The 18,480-nt window shown below is 25.4% G+C and overlaps 3 protein-coding genes across 4 annotated transcripts; all 3 read right to left on the reverse strand.

Moving 5' to 3' along the window:
- Positions 1–3,757: 3,757 nt before the first annotated feature.
- Positions 3,758–5,574, reverse strand: LOC114933720 (uncharacterized). The gene is made up of 6 exons (XM_085488085.1): positions 5,557–5,574; positions 5,193–5,386; positions 4,757–5,059; positions 4,609–4,675; positions 4,404–4,469; positions 3,758–4,194 (listed from the first exon to the last, which is right to left on the reverse strand). The coding sequence occupies exons 1-6, from the start codon at positions 5,572–5,574 to the stop codon at positions 4,153–4,155; spliced, it is 690 nt and encodes a 229-aa protein (XP_085344211.1). The 3' UTR covers positions 3,758–4,152.
- A 391-nt stretch (positions 5,575–5,965) lies between these two features.
- Positions 5,966–8,268, reverse strand: LOC146720739 (uncharacterized). The gene is made up of 2 exons (XM_085488077.1): positions 7,104–8,268; positions 5,966–7,000 (listed from the first exon to the last, which is right to left on the reverse strand). The coding sequence occupies exons 1-2, from the start codon at positions 8,173–8,175 to the stop codon at positions 6,450–6,452; spliced, it is 1,623 nt and encodes a 540-aa protein (XP_085344203.1). The 5' UTR covers positions 8,176–8,268; the 3' UTR covers positions 5,966–6,449.
- A 2,294-nt stretch (positions 8,269–10,562) lies between these two features.
- Positions 10,563–17,884, reverse strand: LOC146720740 (aminopeptidase N-like). 2 transcript variants are annotated; one of them, XM_085488075.1, is made up of 6 exons: positions 17,374–17,884; positions 16,633–17,011; positions 15,930–16,113; positions 14,174–14,309; positions 13,847–13,928; positions 10,563–10,637 (listed from the first exon to the last, which is right to left on the reverse strand). In XM_085488075.1, exons 2-6 carry the CDS (start codon positions 16,950–16,952, stop codon positions 10,622–10,624), a joined length of 738 nt encoding a protein of 245 aa, XP_085344201.1. In that variant the 5' UTR covers positions 16,953–17,011; positions 17,374–17,884; the 3' UTR covers positions 10,563–10,621. The 2 variants fall into 2 exon arrangements, with proteins under 2 accessions (XP_085344201.1, XP_085344200.1); XM_085488074.1 differs by lacking the exons at positions 10,563–10,637; positions 17,374–17,884 and adding an exon at positions 11,236–12,822 and having other exon boundaries at positions 16,633–17,198.
- Between the last annotated feature and the right edge of the window lie 596 nt (positions 17,885–18,480).

Below are 18,480 nucleotides of genomic sequence, written 5' to 3' on the forward strand. Positions count from 1 at the left end.
AGCGTGCGTGCGCGCATGCATATGTGTGTGCGCGCTTAAACATATAATTTTATTAATTAACGTAAAAAATATTAAAAACAAAGCAATATATAATTCAAAATAAATAGATAATACATTTAGGTGCACTTATCATTTAACAAGCATATTTATTAATTTATATTATTTATATATCTACACATTTATATTATTATCTAACAGTAAAATTTATTGTAATATTATATGGCTATTTTCTTGTGACTATACAGGTATATATATATATATATAATAATATTCATATAGGTAATAATATATTAACTACTTCAAGCAAGTTTGCAAAAATTTTAAAAATTTGAGACACGCAAACATATAATTTAATAAATACAAAGGCATCGAATAGTAACTCATCTATATAAACAATAATTAAAAGCTGTAAAAAAATAGTACATACAATAAAAGCAATTATTCATATGAAGATTGTCACGCATGCAAAGCTGCCACTTTTTTATTCCCACTTCTTATAACGGATACTTTTACAATATTGTAACTGTCTGTTGATTTGATTGTTGCGAATTAATATCTTTCTTTTAATTTTGTCAAAATTCTGCATTATGAAATCCTAATATATAAGTTAAGCTTTGCACAATGAAATCAATATACCGTTTATATAATAAACAAGAAATTTAATATTCAGAAATTAATAAGATAAAACAATATAGATTAATAAGAAATTAATAAAATATAACAATACAGTCTTTTCTTGAACATGGCATCAAACTAATAATAATAAGAATTAATTTAAGCCAGTTGGGTCGTCTCACATTTATTTTTAATAAAACAATATACTTTTTACTTTCCATAATAATATTTAGTAAATTTATCTTTTTCATGTGATACCTGACTAATAAATATTCTGTGATAAACAATTCGGCAATTATGTGTGTATTAACCATTAATCTTACGTATTCCTTTTTTTGCTAAATTGTATTATTTATTTAACGTATAATAACGTCGTTGCATCTTTATACAATTATTTTAAACAATATACCATATAATAATTATTAATATTGCATTATCATTTCATATACATATATAGACATGTAAAGTTTTTTATTTGAATTAGATTTACGGAATATATGTTATTAATAATAACAATGAATGCTGCAGGTATAATAACATGACTAAAAACGATAAAACAGATGTATATAATACACATAATAAACTTTTGTACAAAATATTTTCAATAATATGTTACATTACTTTGGTCTATTGATCGTAAAATCTTCTAATATGTAATTCAGGACAGTTTAATCCTTCGCATGCTATGTAATAATATGTAAGAAACGATTAAGAAGATATTAGTTTTCTTGTTCATAAATAGAGCTATATTTTTTAAATAAAATTTAATTATATCAGTATCTTCAGTGCAAGCCAAGTTTTTAAAATTTAGAATCTAAATCTCTATATCCTATAGCATACATTGACTCCCAATTCTATGCAGACTTTATCATCAAACCTTTACAATATGTCCATTTCTTCCACCATGGCAAAAGTCTGAAATAAAAAGATTTGAATTTTTTAATTCAAAATTAGCATATGGATTTCTTGATAAAATCATTTGAACATTATAGGTGATACCTACAAGAGAATTTGATTAAGAAAGGTTAAAAATATGTAACAATATTTACTTGTTTGTTATCTAGTATCGTAATTAGCTGTAATTATTACATTTAATGATTATTGAACTTGTGATAATATAATCGACGCGAAACTGTATTATAATTATAAATTTTCGTCAAAACGCAATTATACATTATTGGAAGTATAAATACGGATTACAAGAATATAAATAAAAACTTTCAAGATCATATATCGACATGGTTTAAATACGCGAAAACTAAATATCTAAGAGAAGCAGGTATATATCGAAAAATTGTAAAAAAACATTAATTTAGACATAAATTAATGTTTCTTTTACAATTATTGGATCATATAGATTTTTACGAATATTAATTACTTTTCTAATAATGTTTCCAGTGAGAAATGATAGTCGAATCGATGCTGATTCGTCGAATCAATGTCAAATCCGTCGAATCAATGTCGAATCGAGACGATTCGACTAATCATTTTTCACTAGGTTTAAAATCAAATTTAATGTCTGATGAAATTTAAGTTTTTTTTTAAATTGCGAATATAAATTTATTATAATATCAACAATTGCTTTATTACTATATTTCATTATTTCTATTTTTCGATTCTATATGTGTAATTGTATCATGTTACAAATAATATATGTTTATAATAGTTTAAGAATTTTTATTTTTTACATAAATTATAAATTGTTTACAAACACATACATTTTCTAATTTTTCTTCTATTTGTACATATTATAAATATTAAAAAAAAATTAGTTTAAGTTTTTTAATAATAATACAATAAGCTTATATCATAAAAGATTTCGATTTATTTCATTCAAATTTTATGTATATTCTATAATGAAACAATTTTTGTTGAGAAACTTCAGCTGTGCGGCAAATATCAGGCTTATGTAACATGATATAAAAAAATTATCCTTTATGAATAAGCATGCCATAAATATAATTTTATCGCATGTGTGCATTTCTTTTAGTACACAATTCTAAACGATATTATCGATTTAAATTCTTTGTTATAACGATATGACAGTATACAATTAATATTTAAAAAGCTATCATAGAGAGAATATTAACCTATGTACATACTTATACATACATATGTATAATTTAATATAATGTGCATGTGTTACGTATTAGCTCCCTTCTTATAGTCTAATTGATGAGCTATAAAAAGTTTTTATAAGTAATATTAATTCTTTTCGGATTTAAGTATAACGGATTTCTATCTTTTTTCGAACTTTTTGTTTACGTTGCAATACTGTTGTACACATTTTATTTTGCTAAATTAGATTCGACATTTATTATTAAAAAATAGTAAGAAACGATAAATAATAGAAAGACAAATAGAATAATAAGATAATTTTTTAATATTAAAATTCCTCGCGTTGATTGGAAGAAGCACATGTTCGACACAAATTTATTGAAAACATCAATTTAATTATCAGCTTTTTTTACCTTTCATCTATGTTTACATTTTTTTTTAATGTAATTGTTAAAATAAATTAAATATAATTAAGTTAAAATTTCGATTTACACATTTTGCAGTATTTTTATGTTTTTTAAAAATATTAGCAATAAGCGCCGAATTATGTTGTACAATTTTAAAGTTATGTAATATAATTTTATAAATATTAATATTAAGATTGCAAGAGATAAAGGGGAGAGAGAGAGAGAGAGAGAGAGAGAGAGAGAGTGATTGTTTTATGTGATTTAATTTATTGTAGATTAAAAAATGAAAATCAATCACAAATTTTATATAATAACATATTAATATTGAACGTATATAGCACATATAATTAAAATTAGTTTTTATATAACGTTAACGTATTATTAATTCTTATTGTTGTACAAACATATTCTATGTACACATACATTTATTAATATTATAATGTATTAATTATATATTTAATATATGATATGAATTGTAATATAATATAATACACGTATATATATTAATACTATTTGATATACATACACATATATACATATATAATTTAAAATAAAAAATTTAATTGTTTATATATATATATATATATATATAAATAAGTTGACTATAAATATTTATAATAATTAAATAATAGAAAATTAAACAATAATTAAATATGTGTATGTTATATTATATCAAATAGTAAACTTTATTATAATATTATATGGGTATTTCCCTTATAAAAATTTATCACGAGTAACGTCAATTTATCATTTATTTCGAATACTTAATCACTTATTTTAAGTACTTAAATTACTGTATATCAGTATTTTAAGTACTCGAAATAAGTGATTAATTGGCGTAACTTGTGATAAATTTCTGTAAGGATTTCTTGTGACTACACACACACACACAAGTAATAATATATATATTTCAACTACTTCAAACAAGATTGCAAAAGAAAACTTGATGCATGCAGTCATAAAGTTTTGTAAATACGGAGGCATCGAATAGTAAAACATCTAAATAAACAATAATTAAAGCAGTAAAATAAATAGTATATACAATATAAAAAATTATTCCCATGAAGTATGTTCACGTATGCAAAGCTGCAATTTTTGTCTTCTGATTTGATTCCTACGAATTGATGTTTTGTTTACAATATTGTCATAATTCTGTATTATGGAATCCTATAATATATATAAACAAAAATTTGCACAATAAAATCAATATACTGTATATATAATAACCAAAAAAATATAAAATTAATATTCAGAAATTAAAAAGAGAGATAGAACAATATTTCTTTTTCTTTCGCTTTCCATAATAATATTTGTTAAATTTACCTTTTCTTTCATTCCAACATATAAGCCTTCAGTGGTCATCAAATGTATAACGTATACGTTTATATACTAAAATGTTTTATTTTTACCATTATTAATAGACAACGTTATTATTATATTATCAAAATTATTTAAACATTAAATATTTATTAATATCGCATTATTATCACATTTTGTATACATACATATAATCATGTAAAATTTTTACCTCAGTTTGAATTTCGCAATATATGTTATTAATAATAATAAGTAATGCTGCAAATATACCAACATGTCTAAAAACGGAAAAACAAATATATATATAAAACACATAATAAATTTTTATACAAAATATTTATAAAAACATGTCAAATTACTTTGGTTTTATGTTGAAAAAATCGTTTAATATGTACTCCATGATATCTCGATTCTTCGTATACTTTGTAATAATATGTAAGAAACTGTTAAAAGAATTTGGATATTCCTGTTCTGTAGAAATGTTTTGATTAAATCTTAAATACTTTTTAATGAGATTAGTATTTTTAGGGCAAGCCAAGTATTCTAAAAATTTAGTGTCATATTTATTCAATCCTATATCATACACTAATTGCCAAGTGGTTTCTTCTTTGATTATCATCAAACCATAACAATATGTCCACTCCTTCCACCATGGCAAAAGTCTAAAATATAAAAAATTATATTTTTCTATTAAAAATTAGTATATGGGCTCTTGATCAAATTATTTGAACATTATAGGCAATACCTATAAGAAGATTTGATTAAAAAAGGCTAAAAATATATAACAATATTTACCTCTTTGTTTCAGTATCTTTGATATATTGTATTAATGTATTGTTGGCTTCTTTCTTACAAGTGATGTCACCGAGAAAACATGCCCATCTTGCAGCTTCTTGTCGTAAACTATTTATTCTAAGTTTGTCTATATCATCAATTTCTTCATATTTGATTCTTTCAAGTAGCTTGTGTAATATGTGCCTTACTCTCGACTAAAAATCGTTAAATATATATTTTTTTGTTCATATTTTAAATGTATTTAAGAATTATTATATGTTTCTATTATTTATCAATACATTTGTATAAATTTTCTCTTTTTATAAGACAAACATACATACAAATTTACTTAAAGACGCGACCGTTTATTTATGCACGTACATACATTCAAATATACATACATGCATGCAAAAATATGGTTTAATTTGTGCGAAATGTTTATAATATTAAAAAGATAGTAAAGTTTCACAACTATTTATTAATCACATTTTAATTTTAAATAAAGTAAAAAATATATATCTTTTTGAAATATTTAATTAAATTATTCCAACTATATATATATATATATATATAAATATAAAGTGTCAAACAGGCAATAAGAGCCAAATTGCGGATGACAGTGCGTTATCCCAACACAAAACTAATTTTTTTGTTAGAATTAAAAACCTGTGCACAAGGCACTAAATTTTACTTACAAGGGACATGTCACAACTGTCCGGAACCGATTTGATTCTCCTTGAAATATGTTGTTAAATACACAAATCTAAAAGACACGTATTTTTTTATACGTGCGCAATTTGAGTTTTAAGGGGTGAAACACCCCTTTAAAGAATAACGGTATTTTTCTTTAGGATCAAATATCTGCTAAACTATAAGAGATATAAAGAAAAAACGTACAACAAATTTTAATGGCTTGAAGAGTACTTTAAAGTTATATGAACAAAAATTTTTTTTTTTTTTTTTTTTTTTAAAAAACCCTCACCACCTAATTTTTTTTTTCAAAATTAAAAATTTTGTTTTTCCTAATTTAAAGCTTATTTTTTTCCAAATTCAACCATGTGTAATAAAGTTATGTTACGAAATATCATTTTCGAAAATTAATTATAAACGCTCCCGTATATACGCTCATCCGTGCTATGTGCGTAAGTAATTACCGTCGAACAATAAAATATATAAAAAATGTTTTTGTATAATTCTTATTTATGTTTTCTATGTATTTATAACTGTGTATTGTGTATATTTAGATTTTTTTAAAAATGTATTTGCATTTTATATTATTCACTCATTATACACATTACAATAATGATATTCGACAAAAAAATGTTTCAAACATAATGACTTCTTGCACCAAGAACATCTTACTACAGCTATATTATTGCAACCTTCGATATCACATTTTGTTAAAGTTTCGTCTAAACTAAAGTGTACTGGATTTTCGAATTCGTCTGGTCTTTCATTCGTATAACCACTTTTAAACCACGAATATTTAAATAAGTTTTGATATCGTGGGGATGACAATTGATTATGTATCAAAGATTGCAATTTTATTATATTATTTCGTTCATGTAAGTTTATATTACTTTCCAACAGTAAAACCGCATCTGAAAATCTTTTAGCAAAATTTTTCCAAATTCTGAATCCATAAACATCTAATGGTTGTATTTTCCCTGTAGTTCCTTTCGGTATTATCATAGTAGTAATATGTGTTCCAGGAGGTGTTAAATCCGAAATCATATTGGGGCAATGTCCAGTCCATGAATCGATAAGAAGAACGCTATTAGGACCAATGTTTGCGAAATAAGCTTCTTCTAACCACATTTTAAAATGATCTGTACAAAATATAAATGTTAATTTAATAGTTTTTTTATGACTCTTATTAAATTGTTAAATAAAATAAGGTTGTTAAAAAAAGTAATTATAAAAGGAAAATACCTGATGTCATTTTACCAGATTTCGATGCTTTTACAATAACATTTTCTGCTTTAAATAAATTTTCTTGTACTCTTGGTCCAAATTTACCATTAGCTTCTTTTAATACAATAAATAAAGGGGACAACAAATTGCCATTACAGGATATTATTGGTTGTATCGTATATGAATGGGTTGTTGATGATATGGATTGCACGACACGTTCTACTTTCTTTTCTCCCTGGTTAGACAATGATCTTCCAGAGTGAAGTTCCAATTGGAAACCACTTTGATCTGAATTGTAAATATTTTCAGATCCAAACTGTTCAATAAGAGGTTTTACTGTTTCCAGAAAATCATCAGCTGATTTTTGCAAATCAGCAGAATCTTCTAATGTTCTTCTAGTGACAAACTTCGTAACTTTTCTTGAAACAATTCGGTGAGACTTCTTAAATCTTGCTATCCAACTGTGAGATGCTTTAAATATAGGATTTAAATTTCCTATTTCTTCTTGAGCTTGTAAAGCCCATCTTTTTAAATCAATATCATGAACCATGAATCCTGATTCGACAGCTGCAGTAAATTTATCATGTGTAAATTTGGAGATGTAAGATAATTTTTCTGTACGACTTCCACCTGATTGTATTTGTTCTTCCCATCGCCTTAACTGACGTTCAGATGAAACTCTTCTAAATTTATTTTGTACTACTCTTAGAGGACGATTCCTTTTTCTGTCATTACTGTTTTCATCAGTGTCCCGAAATCGCCAATACTCAACAGCTCGTCTTTTATAAGAACTATCAAAATTTGTATCATCATTTGAACAATGAGGATGAGAATTTAAACTATCTTCATGCCATGCTTCTTCGTCATCTTCAATTATTTCAAAACTATGTAATTTATAAGGTTCTTCATAATCGAGATATATTTCTTCCGTTACTTCCACCCCATTATAATGAAAAACGCTATCCAGTAATATTTTTTTAATGTTTTCCTTTAATTCCACTTCTGCTTCAGTTACTGGCGTTTCTGTTAAATATATTGAATTTATTGACACCAATAAAAGTCTAACAACGTTAAGCGGATTGATAATCATATTCAAAGATGTTATATTTTGCTTTCTATTGCAATAAAAGAACAGTTTACACAGATATTATTACAACGAAAAGACTACACCGACTGTGAGAATTATGCTGCTACATGAACAATTTATATTAACTTATCAGAAATACGTCATCACATAATCTTATTTTATTATTTATTTTAACGTATTAAAGATTTTATTGTAAAAATTATAACTTATCTGGAACACGTACACATAATCTTATCTTATGATTCATTTAACGTAAGATATAAAATTTGTTTATGCCAAATATTGCGACATTGGTATTCGCAAGATTCAATTAAAAAATAATTTTATTATAAAATATAATTGTTTTTAATTTTTATAGAAGAAATTAAATATTAAAGAAATAATAAGAAAGCAGGGGGTATATTTAAAAAATTCTTATTAATTATATTTAAAAATTTTTTTTTAAATCTAAATATACACAATACGCAGTTATAAATACATGGAAAACATAAATAAGAATTATACAAAAACATTTTTTATATATTTTATTGTTCGACGGTAATTACTTACGCACATAGCACGGATGAGCGTATATACGGGAGCGTTTATAATTAATTTTCGAAAATGATATTTCGTAACATAACTTTATTACACATGGTTGAATTTGGAAAAAAATAAGCTTTAAATTAGGTAAAACAAAATTTTTAATTTTGAAAAAAAAAATTAGGTGGTGAGGGTTTTTTAAAAAAAAAAAAAAAAAAAAAAAATTTTTGTTCATATAACTTTAAAGTACTCTTCAAGCCATTAAAATTTGTTGTACGTTTTTTCTTTATATCTCTTATAGTTTAGCAGATATTTGATCCTAAAGAAAAATACCGTTATTCTTTAAAGGGGTGTTTCACCCCTTAAAACTCAAATTGCGCACGTATAAAAAAATACGTGTCTTTTAGATTTGTGTATTTAACAACATATTTCAAGGAGAATCAAATCGGTTCCGGACAGTTGTGACATGTCCCTTGTTAGTCACGGCCAAGATTTAAAATTGGAATAATCTCTACAAGAGAGATTTAATTCCATACATCCCCTGTTCCCCCCTAATGAAATAAATGCAAGAGAAAAATATAGATCCGAAAGTCGTTGAATCGGGAATCGAACCCGAGACCTTTCGCTTGCCGGGCGACTGCTCTTCCAACTGAGCTATTCAGATCCTTTTGATTCTATACTTTTCTCTGCTATATATGTAATAAAGAGCCTTGTTAAACTCTTAATTTATACACGCTGGCTTAAAGGCGTTTGTTTATCAACATTATTATACATTATTATTACTTTATGTCGATGAGGCCGTAAACTTTTCAAATGACCCTCGTACATACAAATTCACTTATAGATGCTATCTCTTCATGTACATATGTACGTGCAAATATATACATATGTATTATACATGTACGCAAAAATATTATTTAATTTGTGCGAAATGTTTATAATATTTAATTGATGTTAAAGTTTTATAACTATTTGTCAATCATATTTTATTTTTAAATAAGGTATAAAATATATCTTTTTGAGAAATATATAATTAATTTTTTCTAACTACATATATATGTTTTATATTTTTTAAATGACCAACATGTAATATTTATAAAAAGCCAATATACATAATTGCAATTTATTGACAAAGATTTTAAGCACCTTGCTATACATATATCCAATAAAAATGTTATACACCAATAATATTGGCAGTAGTGAATATCATATACTTTTCGGACAGTTCTTCGGGTGAGTGATTATTCAAACTGAATTTGTTTGCGTATTTATTTACTACGTAATAGTATGTAAAATATTATCGTTGCTAGATATATTTTTCTAAGTTTTTTAATTATTTGTGATCAATGAGTGTATATACAAATATTTAAAACATAATAGTTTCATTGAAAGAGTGATGGCAAATGTAGCCCATTTTTGGGACCATGAACTTTCTTTCATCGCAAATAGTACTACTAGATGAAACATTAATCTCAATAAAATGTCAATGTTAGGCTAAACATGGTTCCGGAGATATGGAGAAGTGAATGTAATAGTTTCTCATCTTTGACTAAAAATCATATTTGATATAAAAAGAATTTAAAATTTGAGGTCTTAAAATTTGACTCTATAAAATGGGCGAAAAAACAGGTCTTTTTGCCATAACTTTTTGTTAATATTTACCGCAAAAATTGCAATTTCTTCTTTCACCACTGAAAAAGTACTACATATATATTCCAGAGCTTTAAACAAAGGATACCATGCTATATAATCTTCTTCTTGATGCAAATACGATATGATGTTCCAGAATATAGAGGAATGGAGATGGCCTGCTATCACTAAATTAAATGCATCATCTATAAGTTGGGCACGATTGAGAACATGAATATTCTTGTAATCACTAGAGTTTAGATAATTTGTAATTCTTTCCCAATTTTCTTTATCATAGTTAACACGATAATATCCTGTGGAATAATATAATAAATTTTAACAATTTTTATTGTTTTGAATAATTTTATCATTAATTTATCTATTTTTCAACTAATTTCAGTTTTTGTTTCATATTTTTTTTATATATATAATTTATAAGTTAAAATTGTATCAAAAATTTAATACATGTAAATAAAATGAAATACACATAGAAAATTAATTATAAAAATGTCATCCTAATACTTGAAATAGAAGCAAAAATTAAACTGTGCAAGATATTGTTATATATCATATATTATAAAATAAAATTGATTCTAGTTGTGCATAAATAACAAATATTTAATGCTAACCAATATATAATTTCGGTAACATGTAACGTTAGTTCGGTAACATGTTACGAAAATTGTATGTTACCTGCACTTATTATTATTAATTTTAGAAATATAATTATTGTTTTAATAATTTTTACTATTAGTAGAATAAAATATTTCTAAAAATATAACATTAATATTGATGATGTTATTTAAAAAACGTGTATATATTACACGTATAAACTATGTATATCTTAGAAATAATATATATAATGATATTATATGATAGAGATATAATATTAATAACATATATAATGCAGGTTACGTAGTTTGGCAGTTGTGAGGAGATGATGGAAGATGGGATTGAGATGGTAGAGAGAGAGAGAGAAAAAAAAGTCATAAATTACTTATGTAAGTAGGAGTTGAAAGAACTATACTTTATGGTAAAGAGACCGGTGGACGTGCTGAATATTTGTGATATGAAAGTGGGAGAAGAAGAAGCGGAAAGGAAAGGTGAGATGCCTTAGGAAGAAAGAAAGGTGGAAAAGAGGGAAGTGTGATTGGAAGAAAGATAAAGAACAAAGAAGAAAAGGAAGGTAAAGAGAGTAAAGTAACATGTGGTGGTAGTGAAGAGGAAGGTAGGAAGAGAAGGCGAGGACAATGTGAGGAAAATGTAGTGGAGAGAAGGAAAAGGAGTGAAGAGAAGATGAGAAAGAAAAAGGAGAAAAGAAGAAATAGTGAAGAAGACAAAAAAAGAAGAGAAGAAGAAGAACGTATTACGAGGTGGTACCGAAAGTGATAAAGGAGGAATTAGTAGTATAATGTAGTGAAGAAGGAAAAGAAGAGAGAAGGTATAAATATGGTCGACAAGTGTAGATGTAAGGGTGAAAATGAGGAAAGAATAGGTGGTTAAATAGGATTATAGAGTTGATGGTGAAGATGTCAGGATGGTGAAAAAGGAAAATAAAGGAGGTTTGACGAGAGAAAAAATATGTGTTACGAGAGGAACGAGAGAGGATGTAATGGTGGGAGGAGAAGTACGGTTGTGGAGAAGAGAGTAGAAGGGAAAAGAGCTAGGAGAGGAACGGAAAAGGAGGTAATGGCACAAGAAGAGATACGGATGATGGAGAAGAGAGTGGAGAAAAAAAAAGAAAAAGACAAAAGGAAGCAGACGAAAAGAAGAAGTAGAAGAAGAGAAAGAAGGAGGTAGAGGAAAAGGAGAAGAGAAGGAAGAAATGTTGAAGAAAGGGGGGGGGATATTTATTGTAAAGATGTAGGAAGTGGTGGACAAAAAGAAATTTTTGGAGAAAGAGTGGATACTGAATAATGTGGGATTGGAATAAATGTGGGCTTGATGATGGTGAAGAGAGAGGTAGGTTAGATGATGGCTAGAGAAAAAAATAGGAAATGAGGATAGAAAGGGGAGGATCTAGGAGATGAAGAGTTAGAGATAGAAGGAAGAGAGGGTGGAGTGGAATCAGGAACGGAACGATTAGGAAGGGTGAGGCAGAAGAGAGTAGAAAATACATTTTGTTTTTGTTAAAGGAATGAAAGGAAAAAAGAGACGGAGGTTAAGGTCAAATATTTACCAATTTGTTGTATATTGAATATTATCCAACCATTTTTATTAAATGGTAATGATAATTTCAAATCTTTTGGCTTGCATACCATATGATGAGTAAAATTGTTAAAATCCAAAGACGTTTGCGTAGTAAAAGTTACAGGAAGGCAGTCAATTTTTAATTTGTCGATATTTTGAATCGATACATTTGCTTCGTTCCTAATATAATTTTGTGTTATTTTTATGATAGGACAATACGTTTCTATATGCCAATAATTGATTATTTTTACAGCTGTATATGGTTTGTCTGCACCAGCAACAATTTTATGCCAAAAATTAATCCCAATACTTTGATGATATAATTGGTCAAATTCACACAGTATGTAAAATATATAAAAAAAATTACCAGTACGTTAAAATTGTTTGTATGATGCTAATCGAAAAATTTTAATAAATATTAAAAATTAGTACATAAAATTGCACTTTTATTTATATATTTATATATTTTATATTTATATTATGATAATAAAGAATATAACATAATTTTAAATAAAAGAATGATGGCAAATTTCGTCCATTTTTGGGACCTCAGATTTCAAACTTTTTTTTTTTTTTTGCCAAATAATACTATTAGATAAAATATTAATCGCAGTAAAATTTCAAGACGAGCATAGGTACGGTTTTGTAGACGCAAGGGGGATAGTGATGATTTTCAGTCAGTTTTATGAGAAATTATCACCTTTACTTTTACATATTTAAGAAACCGTGCCTATGCTCATCTTGAAATTTCTGTGGAATTAATGTCTCATCATATAGTACTATTTGGCATAAAAAAAAGTTTGAAATTTGAGATCCCAAACTTCGACCATATAAAATGGGCGAAAAAACAGTTCTTTTTGCCATCATTCTTTAATAACTTTATTATAAATTTTTTAGGCATTATTAGCATTAATATAGATTATATGTGAATAAATTATTGAGAGAGTTATAAAACGATTAAAAAAAAATAAAACAAATAAGAATTGAAGACAAAACGAAAAGGAAAGAAAAATAATATAAAGGAGATCGTTTTACGAGAGACGAAAATAAAATAGAGAAGAAATGGAAGAAAGATGTAAAGTGTTAGATATTTAAAAATCTGATAAATAAGATTAAAAAATAAATGTAGCACAAAATGCAATTAAAAGAAAAAAAAATTATTTGAATTATAGACCATATGAAAAAAAAAGGAAAAAATAAAAAGAGTAAAAACAATTTAGAAATAATTTAAGACAAAAAATAAGAGACATTTTATAAAACTTCTATTATTAAACATTATTTATATTACATAATTTTATTTTTCTGATATTATATTTTATATTGAATTACTCACGTGTCATATACATATGAGCGAATGCCTTTCCAAAATGTTTCTTCGGTGAGGGCGTGTTGCAACATGCGCAATATAAAGGGTGCTATGATTTAAATCAAAATTATAAATTAGATATATTATAAATATAAATATATATTTACTATAATGATTAGTTGTAAACATAGTGATTTTAAACAAAAAATGATATATTTGTATACCGGGTAATAATGGCGCAATTATAAAAATATTTTATCAAAATTCAGATACATAATTAATTATCTTCTAACTTTACACATATTGTAAAGTATTAATAATTAAAAATTTAGGCGGATTATTTTATTATATTACCTCTGATAGATTGGCGAATTTTCAATAAATTGTCATCTTTTGAAGTAGAAGGCCACATATGATCACCATCCAAATTAATAGAGTAATGTTGATTTTGAACGACAAATAAATTTATTATTCTGTCATCAGGATAAATCTAAAAAAAAATTATTAATATATTGATATAATCTTTTTGAAAATACTTGCATTAAAAACAAAAACTAATATTATTAACGTTATTTCATTGTTAAAACAAAACACTTTCTCATTTTGAAAAACACATTAAAATAAATATATAATAATGAAATCTAACATAAATTTCAAAAAATATTAATAGCAGTCACTATTATTTAAATAGGAGTTGTAGAAATTAAACGACCAAACTAGCGAGTAAATAATTTATTCTTCACGACGTTTCAACCATGTGATTGTGGTCTTTATCAAGTGAAACACTAAAATATTTTATTACAAAAATGTTATTAACGTACATAAAAGAAAATTCACAAATAATCATATTAATAAAACTGGAAACCATAGTTACAAATGAAATAAATTAAAGTTAACACATTATTATACAAATTTAGTCAGTAACATTTCTTGAAATTATATAAGTCAATCAATAGTATAAAGCGAAAATATTAAACATCATAATTCGTCGAAAAATCGTCAGATTCTAATATGTTTTTAAAAAAGAATATTTACACGGCCTTAATTATTTTGTTATAAATTTAGTTAAGATTCTCCGTATCCTTCTGTGAGTTTATGTTGTTGTTAAGTTTTTTAATATAGAACATTTCGGCTAACTCTCTCTTTCTTAAGTGTTTTTCCATATGTAGAATATTAAATTTTTTCCAATCAAAATCATGTTCAAATTCAGATCGGTGTTTGCTTATAACTGATTGTGAACTATGACGCAATTTAATATTATTACAATGCTTCTTTACCCATGTACTAAAATGTTTTTTTGTTTGTCCTATATACGATGCAGAGCAATTCTTACATTCAATCTTGTACACGACATTTGTTGCATTATCATTAGATAAAACATCTTCGCCCAATTTTATAATATTATCTAGTTTTTTCGGCAAACTATAAACAACATTAAATTTGTATAATAATGTGTTAACTTTAATTTATTTCATTTGTAACTATGGTTTCCAGTTTTATTGATATGATCATTTGTGAATTCTTTTATGTACGTTAATAAATATTTTTGTAATAAAATATTTTATTGTTTCACTTGATAAAGACCACAATCACATGGTCGAAACATCGTGAAGCTGAATAAATTATTTATTAATCCGCTAGTTTAGTCGAAATCTAAAATTTTGTATTAATATAATTAGCAAATATTACACATTTTATAATTATTGCCTCATGACATTATATTGCAGACTTATCTTTATCAAATTTATTCAAATAAATATCATGTGTACTAGTTTATATTATTTATTTATTTTATTATTATGATTAATTTATTTTATTTTAGATTTTATAAAAATTTAAAAATATCCAAGGAAAGGTATTAAAAAATAAAAATTTTTAATAAATAAAATTATAAGTATATGTATGTAAATGTGTGAAAAAAGTATTTTAAAAAAACCATTTGATTATTTTATATAATACATAATGTTATTTTTTTTAGACATTTCACAGAATGCGTATGGATTTTGTAAAAAGAGTTTGATATTAGAAGATCTTGCAATATGAATACATAAGTACTGTATCGTTTGCGAGAAGGTGGGAGCGAGATAGCGTTGAAAATATTTAGAATAACCTTATCGACAGCATACATTGCAAGCAATGTAATAAGACCGTCTTCAAACCAAAAATCCGACACTAACGGATTGTTTATCATATTATAAAACCATTCTTGTGCCACTTTACGTCCTACTAATTGGGCTACTTCGATTTTGTGAGCAATAGGATATAAATATTTATCGTAGATGATATCTGTTTCCCTGAAAGTTATATTTAAATGTTAAGACTGAGAACTTTTATATAAAATAAAACTTTATTTTTTTTACAATATATTATAATTTTATTGTTGGATGTACGATTTACACATTCATGGGTATACAATTTAGAAAATCAGTATTGTAAATCGTACCAAACAATATTTTTTTAATTTACAATAAGAAACAACGTTAAATTTCTGTTAATATGTATTTCGTTGACAAAAAAGAATAACTTAAAATAAATAAAAAAATGTCATTTCTTTTATAAATTTATTACAGTTTTAACATCTAATTTACTGGGTATGATTTAGTATGCTTTCCTTTTTATATACGTATTAAAAAAGTAAACTTTAACTTTTTAATAATATGAATAAACTTAATTCTACTAAAAGTGTTTGTTTTCGCAAGTTCTTTTAATTTTGAACGTTTACAGAAACAAAATAAATACCTATTTTAAAATTTTATAATTAAGCATACTAATATAATTTTATTTTCAATGTAATATTAAGCATTTATACTCACCTATAAAAAACAATTCCGAAAACTGTTGTGCCTTTGTCATGGAAATTTGGAATTGCAACATGAGACACCTTCGAAATATGGTTCGAATGTTTCCATTCATTTTTAAAGAACAATGTGATATTTTCAGCTACATTTTTTGCAAATTCCATGTGAAATCTGGTATCATTTCTGCACCACATAAACATATTTTGAGTTTTGATATCAAAAAGCATTAGGTAATTAGACACAATCATTGTTGCGTGATCAGGCCACATTATAGGTGTGGTATAATGGTGTCTCCATATATCGTGTTCATCTATTTTTATATTCCGCAATGGCATATTTGAAAAAGTCGTGCATGGATTACATCTTATAGAAATGTTAAATGTTGCTTGTAATCCTAAGTCATGTACATGCAAACATAACACATGTGAAATCAATGGTCGGGAGCCTATTATCTGGAAATGCAGAGCACCTACCCAACTACATTTCAAAAAACAAATTAATGAAACATTTTTGGACGAGTATAAAAATATTAGGAATAAAAAAATATAAATGTTATATGCGTCGTCATATATTATATTTTATGACTTTATAATATATTATTAGAATAATAAAGGTAAAGATCGTTCACCCTTATATTTAAATTCCATGATATATAATAATTTTTGGGACATTTAATACATAAATAGTATATTAATTACAATGTCTTATGTAATTGGATATTGTACTCTTTTTAATACACATTTATTATTTACTTACGTAGTTTTTTTATTCACGTCAAAAATTTTAAAGACTTCATCAGCAATACCATAATATTTTATATTTAAGGTGTAATTTCCTGGTGATAACTCATGCATAAAGAAAATATAAATTGTGTCTTCTTCAGTATGATATGTCGGTTTATAAACGGTATCTTTATCTTTCTCATGATATCTTTCAAAATTTGTAATTAGAACTATATCTTCAATACATACTTGTGCTGAATAAAATAAATATATGTGTTGTGTTTGGTGAAGAATGTTTATGCTGATATTGTATTCCCCATGGAAAAAATTTGATTTAATGAATGTTATAAGCTTAATATCGTAATGCATTGGCATTATATATTTGGATGGATGGTAGCATAAAGATTCATTACGAGTGAAAACCGTAGCAGCGATAAAAGTTAATCCGCTACTTAATAATAATGTTAGAAATATCATGTCGGAGAAAAAGAATATTTATTTTAGATTTGTAAAACACCTGGACAAAAGATAAATAAAAAAATTAAATGTAACTTAGATGTTGTTTTAAATAATTTTTGTATATAAACAAGAAATAAATACAAAAAGTATTAAAATTATTAATTGACAAAGCATCCTAATTAGCGAAATATTATATGGTGAGGAAGCAAAGTGCAAATTTCCATTTGTACCATTTTTAAAAATAAATTTTATATATATATATATATATATACACATATGTATTTCAGTTTCGCACATATTGTAAATGACAACAATAAAGAAATATTAAATTTACGGCATATTTTATATTTTCTTTAAATAATTAATTTTATTGTCAAAAAATTATGTGCATTTAAAATTTATAGAATATTATTTAGAATGTAAAGGTTTATAGTATATAAAATTAGTTGTCTGAAGTAAAATACTTTTATAAACACAATTGCCGTTATTTCTACATATGTATATACCTGTATGTACATTCAAAATAAAAAGAAGACAGTAAGGATAAAAAAAAACTAAGAAGCAGTGGAAGAGGGAAAGAGAGAAAGAGAGAAATAGAGCACATGTTTATATTATTATGTTTCTTTGAAAGTCTGTTCAATTTTTTCTTTTAAATTGTGTATTATAAACACTAAATGAACAT

This window comes from Nylanderia fulva, unplaced genomic scaffold, assembly GCF_048542155.1.
Source record: "Nylanderia fulva isolate GAGA-0341 unplaced genomic scaffold, ASM4854215v1 Scaffold62, whole genome shotgun sequence".
Classification (NCBI taxonomy): Eukaryota; Metazoa; Arthropoda; class Insecta; order Hymenoptera; family Formicidae; genus Nylanderia; species Nylanderia fulva.

What these genes read in the sequence shown, in the direction of transcription:
- LOC114933720 (XM_085488085.1), bottom strand. An exon ending in AAAGATACTGAAACAAAGAG is followed by an intron (nt 5,060 to 5,192) that starts GTAAATATTGTT and finishes TTTATATTTTAG; the next exon opens with ACTTTTGCCATGGTGGAAGG. An exon ending in TTTTTCAACATAAAACCAAA is followed by an intron (nt 4,676 to 4,756) that starts GTAATTTGACAT and finishes TTCCGTTTTTAG; the next exon opens with ACATGTTGGTATATTTGCAG.
- LOC146720739 (XM_085488077.1), bottom strand. Translation starts at nt 8,175, where the DNA reads ATGATTATCAATCCGCTTAACGTTGTTAGACTTTTATTGGTGTCAATA. An exon ending in ATCTGGTAAAATGACATCAG is followed by an intron (nt 7,001 to 7,103) that starts GTATTTTCCTTT and finishes TATTTTGTACAG; the next exon opens with ATCATTTTAAAATGTGGTTA.
- LOC146720740 (XM_085488074.1), bottom strand. Translation starts at nt 16,952, where the DNA reads ATGCCATTGCGGAATATAAAAATAGATGAACACGATATATGGAGACAC. An exon ending in CAATGTATGCTGTCGATAAG is followed by an intron (nt 14,310 to 15,929) that starts GTTATTCTAAAT and finishes ATTTTTTTTTAG; the next exon opens with ATTTATCCTGATGACAGAAT. An exon ending in CGCTCATATGTATATGACAC is followed by an intron (nt 12,823 to 13,846) that starts GTGAGTAATTCA and finishes ATATCATCAAAG; the next exon opens with TATTGGGATTAATTTTTGGC.